This window comes from Oryx dammah, unplaced genomic scaffold (genome assembly GCF_014754425.2).
Source record: "Oryx dammah isolate SB20612 unplaced genomic scaffold, SCBI_Odam_1.1 HiC_scaffold_21, whole genome shotgun sequence".
Taxonomy (NCBI): domain Eukaryota; kingdom Metazoa; phylum Chordata; class Mammalia; order Artiodactyla; family Bovidae; genus Oryx; species Oryx dammah.
In genome coordinates, this window is record NW_024070205.1 from 5,583,246 (window position 1) to 5,589,226 (window position 5,981).

Below are 5,981 nucleotides of genomic sequence, written 5' to 3' on the forward strand. Positions count from 1 at the left end.
CTCATCTCCCTGTCCCTGCTGGGCCCTACCCCACGCCCTCATCTCCCGGTCCCTGCTGGGCCCTACCCCACACTCCCACCCCCCGCTCCTGGCCTCGCCAGGCTGTAGCCCACCCTGGGCTGCTTGAGGGGTTTACCAGTTGCTCTTCCAAGTGTGCCGCACATCTGCGTCGTGGATGCTGTGTCTGTCTGCCTGCTCATCCAGGAAATCGAACATGTACTTGATGGCCAGGGGGAGCGCGCTGCCCCGGTGCACAGTGCTGAACAGGGTCTCAAACAAGTCATCCACGAACTTCTGCAGGGTGCCCTGGGGGAGGGGCGGTGGGAGAGGGTGAGGTGGGGGAGGGGGGCTGGCAGCAGACGCACAGGCCGGATGGTGCCTTGCTTGGACTGACCCTGCCTTGGAAATCTGTCTGCGACGCCAGGCTGTGCAGACAGGACGGCAGAGGTGGGGGGACGAGGGTCCTTCTGGGGTGTCGGGGAGGTGGGAAGGACTGATGGGCTGCAGGTTTCCAGGGAGAACCGCCTCCAACCAAGAGCCACGTGCACACTTATGCTTGTGTCCCTGCCAGGTGGGTGTGGGCAGGGGGAGTGTGATCGAAGACAGCAAGTGCTCTGAGCTCAGGCTTCCCACAGGGAAGGAGCGGCACAGGCTGGTATGAGAGGGTACGAGAGGGCATCTAAAGAACCAGCCAGAGGACGAGGACCCTCCCAGCAGGAGCAGGGGAGGACCACAGAGGGTCTGGCAGGAAGGTGTGAAAGGGCTCACTGTGTTAGCAGCCTGGGATAAGTGGGGTCTGGAGTGAGGGCTGGGCGGAGGGTACAGATTCAAGAATGCTCAGGCACAGCCCTGATCACGGGGCCTTGGAGGGTATCGGGGGGCAGGGCCAAGTCTGGGCCTGGGGCCCACAGTTTGCAGGTTCAAGAAACATCTCTGAAGGTCAGTAAATGTCCAACCTTTTGGTGTCTCTTTGTGAGCATGTAGTTGCTAAGTTGTGTCCAACTCTTTGCAACCCCATGGACTGTAACCCGCCAGGCTCTTCTGTCTGTGGGATTTCCCAGGCAAAAATACTGGAGTGGGTTGCCAAGCCCTCCTCCTGGGGAACTTCCTGACCCAGGGATAGAATCCATATCTCCTGTATCTCCTGATCTGGCAGATGGATTCTTTACCACTGAGCCACTTGGGAAGTCTGGTCTCTTATCAGCATATTATTTGAAGCAAAATTTGAGACACATTCTCTGACGGTGTATTTCTGTGACACTTCAGGGAACAAGTCTGAGAAGCCACTGTATTAGAATTTCAGCAGCATTTTTGTTGGTTCAGTGGAGGCGAGTCCTGTCAAATACAAGCTATATATGGTTGCTCTGCTTATAGGTATGCTGTTCTCTGCTGGGGAGGCTGGCAGGCTGCTTTAGATCTCAGCTTCTGTCAGCATTTGTGGGGGTAGATGAGATGGCTTCCCAGGTGGCTAGTGGTAAAGAACTCACCTGCCAATGCAAGAGACTCAAGAGACACGGGTTTGATCTCTGGGTCAGGAAGACTCCCTGAAGGAGGAAACAGCAGCCCACTCCAGTGTTCTTGCCTGGAGAATCCCATGGACAGAGGAGCTGGAGAGCTACAGCCCATGGAGTTGCAAAGAGTTGGACTTGACTGAAGCGACTTAGCACGCACACACGTGATGGAATGGGGAAGGGGAAGCTTTCCTTTAGATTACCAGACGGACCAGGCCTTCATGCTTTTCCTCCCAGTGTGGGCAGAAAGTGGTAGAGAAGGCATTGATAGAGGAAGACGGCATATCCGTCCATCTCATATTTACCAATAAAAACCCCAGTATCTCTTGAGTGGTATGGGGGTCCAGAAGCGAGAGCACTGGTCCCCTGCGGAGTAACAGGGGAGCTTTTGAGTGAGCCGGGCAGACCACTGTGACTTTTGCCGCAGGGTAGAAAACAGCAGTGGCCTGATCTCTAGGGAAGTGTGCCCCAGGACGAGGCCCTCCTTGTCCAGGTGGGTCCCCTGGAGGGGCAGAGCCCGTGGGATCCTTCCTATGCCGTGGGCTGGGTAGGGGTTGGGGCAGGACACGTCTCTGGGGTGCCCTCCTTGGGGCGGGGCAGAGCAGGGGCTGTTACCTTGGTGGCCAGCAGCCGGGTCAGGTAGATCTCCGACACCATCTTGCTGCCCCGGTCCCCCTCCTTCTGGTCCCCGTGGTCGTGGTTCTTCACCAGGTGCCACACCTTGACCCCGCTCTCCAGGTCCGGGGTGATCATGGGCGCCCGCGACCGCAGGCTGTCGGGGCTGCCTGTGTACCTGAAGGAGGGGTCTGTGGGGAGGGGGCGGCGGAGGCCCGTGAGTGACTCGTTTCCTCACCCTTGCTGGTAGAATCCTTCTAGAATCCCTGCCCACCTGCTGCCCTCACTAAGAACAAGCCGGTTTTGATTGGAAGGGAGCCCTTGGGGTTTCATGTTTGGTGAGTTATTTTAGTGATCCTTGGCTGGTGTGAGGACAGCCTGAAATCTTGTTACCAAAACGAGGCTCTGGAAATTCTGTGAGCTGGAGTGGCCCTGGGGAATACAGGAGTACCTCCATCCCTGATGCTTCCAGCAAAGACCAATCAATAGGTGGAATGTCAGCCAGATACTCTCACAGGGCTTTCATCGAAGTGTGGACCCTCAGGGTCTGTGAATGGAAACGCTCCCTCTCGGGAGTTAAGGCTCCTTCCTACTTAGGGCCCAGAATACAGAACTGCCTGAGCCCCTCGTGCAGCTGCCGGCTTCAGGCCTGCAGGGTCCTTTGGCTGGAAGGCTCGAAGCCTAGCACCACCCAGAACTAGAGGAACGGAAACTCCTCAACCTCATCCCCAGAGGACACTGGGGGCCCAGCACTCAGGGCTGGAAGGCCTGGGATGGCCATCCAAATGCCCACATCGGGATACTACCGAGAGCCAAAGGGGAAGCGAAGCGAAAGCGTTAGTCACTTCAGTTGTGTCCGACTCTTTGCAACCCCATAGACTGTAGCCCCCCCCCAGGCTCCTCTGTCCATGGGATTCTCCAGGCAAGAATGCTGGAGCGGGTTGCCATTTCCTTCTCCAGGGGACCTTCCCAACCCAGGGAACTGAACCTGGGCCTCCTGCATTGTGGGCAGATTCTTTACCATCTGCGCCACCAGGGAAGTTATTTGGTCCGTATCACCGAGAGCTACAGGGAGACGTTGTTAATGATTCAGCCAGGACAGTAAGCATACACTGGGACTGGTTTCTGTGAACGTCCCATCCAAGGGCCTGCTTGGTTCTGGGCCCTTCAGATGCCTCCATCAGACCTGGGCTATCGAAGGAAAGAGTCACGGTGCCATCTGGCGCCACAGCCCCGAGGAGACGGGCTGTTCCGGACTCCTTTGATTGCAGGCCAGCTGCAGCAGAGGCACAGGCCTCCCTCTGTCAGCAGGGGTGGGGAGCAGCCCCTGGAGTCACAGAAGACGCCCCTGGCCGCCCAGGCCGCCTCTGCGGTCCTCACCGTATCTGCTGATGGACGTCCGGGAGATGCTGGCGGAGGCGGGGATGTTGTAGGAGGAGGTCTGCTTGGGGACCAGGGCCACCACCGATCTGTCTGACACCTGAGGAGGATACGAGAGAGACACTTCGGGTGGATGTTGGCACCTAGGGAAATGGGATTGCCGATACTTCTAGAAGCTGATGGACTAGGTAGGAGTAGAGGGTGAGGAGGTAAGGAATGCTGGGAATAATCACTGCTGCTATTCAGTATGGTAGCTATTTGCCACCTGTAGCTGTTGAGCTTTTACAGTCTGCCTAGACCAAAGGGAGATGCCCGGTAAGTGTTTGCACTCAGGTTTGCTGGAAATGTACAAGACACACTGAATTTCAATGACTGAGGCTGAATAAAGGTATACGAACTGTCTCATTAATAATGTTTATGTTGATTACGTGTTTAAATGACAATTATCTTAGATCAGTGGTGTTAGAGACAACATTGTTAACATCACGTTCATCCATTCATCTTTACTTTTTAAATGTGACTAGTAAAAAAAAATGTCAAGGTATCCATGTGGTTTGTGTTTCTGTTAGAGGGAGCTGGGGTAGCCCAGCCTGCCTTCAGTTCTGTGAGTTCCGTACGACTGTCCCCATTTTACAGAGGAGGAACCAAAGTCCTGAGCGGCTGAGCCTCCTCCTTCAAGGTCACACACTTCACATACGACAGAGCTGAAACTGGTCACCAGGCTGTCGGGCTCCAGAGCACGTGTTCTTCTCATCGCATTCTAATTTGGGATTTTATTTCAAGACACCCTGGTCTGAGCCCATTTTTCCCTTCTGGCTCTGATTTTTTTCTGGCCTGGGTCCTATAACGGTTCAGCCACCTTGAGGAGCTTCCCCAGAGGGCAGCCGCTCCTGGGGACTCAAGAGAGAAAGAAGGTGTCTTGCCTGTCCTCTGTGAGGGTGCCGAGGCTCAGCACGCAGCCTGCAGGGCGATGGCTGATAAATGAGGCGCCATATTGAAGACATTTGGGGCCATTTTGATTTAAGATTACCCTCCATCCAATAAAAATGGAGAATCCCCAGAATTGTGGCGATCCAATTAAACCCCTAACGCAGAGGGAATAAAACAGCTATAATAATGTTATGGGCCATAAAACATTCCTATTAAACCATTTTTTATTTTAACAATTTTTATGAACTTTATAAGTCTGATTTATAGCTGCACCAGTCGTAAAACCATCTTTCTGGGTCTTAAATTGTCAGTCCCCCTCTCCCACCAAAAAAGAATTAAATGTTGGGAAGTCAAACTATAAATGAACATTAGTGCTAACGAGATTCCCTGATAGCCAGTTTTAGCGGTGGTGTTTAATTTCACCCTCCCTATAAATCTGTGGGAGCCCAGGAAGTTTTTAAAAATCTCTTTGTTAATTAAGGTTATGCAGATTTTTCTCCTGTAGGGGCTCCAAGGACCTTTGACTCCTGGGAGGGTAACAAGAGGGCAATGCTTTGACTTGATGGCATAAAGCTGCAGGGTCCAGGGCTCTTCACAGTGCCTGGAAGATGCCAAGGCATAGTTACTTCCCAGCAGGGGTAGCTCCGCAGACCGTGGGCAGCTTGCACCAGGTCTGGCAAGGAAGGGGAACTCTCCACCTCAGTCTTTCAGGAACTCTGCAACTAGCATCCTAGAAATGACGCTTGAACGCCTGGCAGGGGCAAGGGTTTATTCTCCTGGGGAGAATGGATTGCGTTATCTTTTCTGGCTTGTTGTCGCCTAAAGAGATTCACAAGGTGACTGGAATGACCACAGTTCAACTCAGTTCCCGGTCTCATCACTAAATCGCTCTTGTCCTTAGTCTCCAGTTTTTCTCTTGACCAACACATGATGCGAAGCCGTGGTCAAGACGCCTGGCGGGGTCTGACTTTGCCTCTGCACTTACTAGCAACACGGCTTCAGGAAGGTCACTTAAGCTCTCTGTGCCTCAACTGTCTCCTCTGTCAAAGGGGATAACAATTGTGTCTAGGTTTGTTGTGAAGATTAAAGGCGTTAGAGCGAGTAAAGGTGGAGCGCAGTGCCTGGTGCCCAGTGAGAGTCAGTAAATGCTGGGGTTACTGTCGTTATTATGATTATCATCACCATCACCTTCACCACCAGCATCACAGCACCACCATCGTCCTCACCATCATCATCACCACCATCATCACATCACCATCATCATCACCACCACCACCACCACCACCATCACCACCACCGTCATCTTCACCATCACCACCATCACCGTCATCTTCACCATCACCACCACCACCACCACCACCACCACCACCGTCATCTTCACCATCACCACCATCACCGTCATCTTCACCATCACCACCACCACCACCATCACCACCACCACCACCACCATCACAACCGTCATCTTCACCACCACCACCACCACCATCACCACCGTCATCTTCACCATCACAACCGTCATCTTCACCATCACCACCATCACCGTCA

At 53.7% G+C, this 5,981-nt stretch overlaps 1 protein-coding gene across 1 annotated transcript in view; it reads right to left on the reverse strand.

Moving 5' to 3' along the window:
- Positions 1-5,981, reverse strand: part of PLXNA2 (plexin A2) — a 232,718-nt gene that overhangs the window by 9,133 nt on the left and 217,604 nt on the right. The window contains exons 27-29 of the mRNA XM_040263761.1: positions 3,507-3,606; positions 2,127-2,317; positions 137-306 (exon numbers count right to left, since the gene is read on the reverse strand). Of these exons, the coding sequence (XP_040119695.1) occupies positions 137-306; positions 2,127-2,317; positions 3,507-3,606 (461 nt within the window). The remainder of the gene's footprint in view (positions 1-136; positions 307-2,126; positions 2,318-3,506; positions 3,607-5,981) is intronic.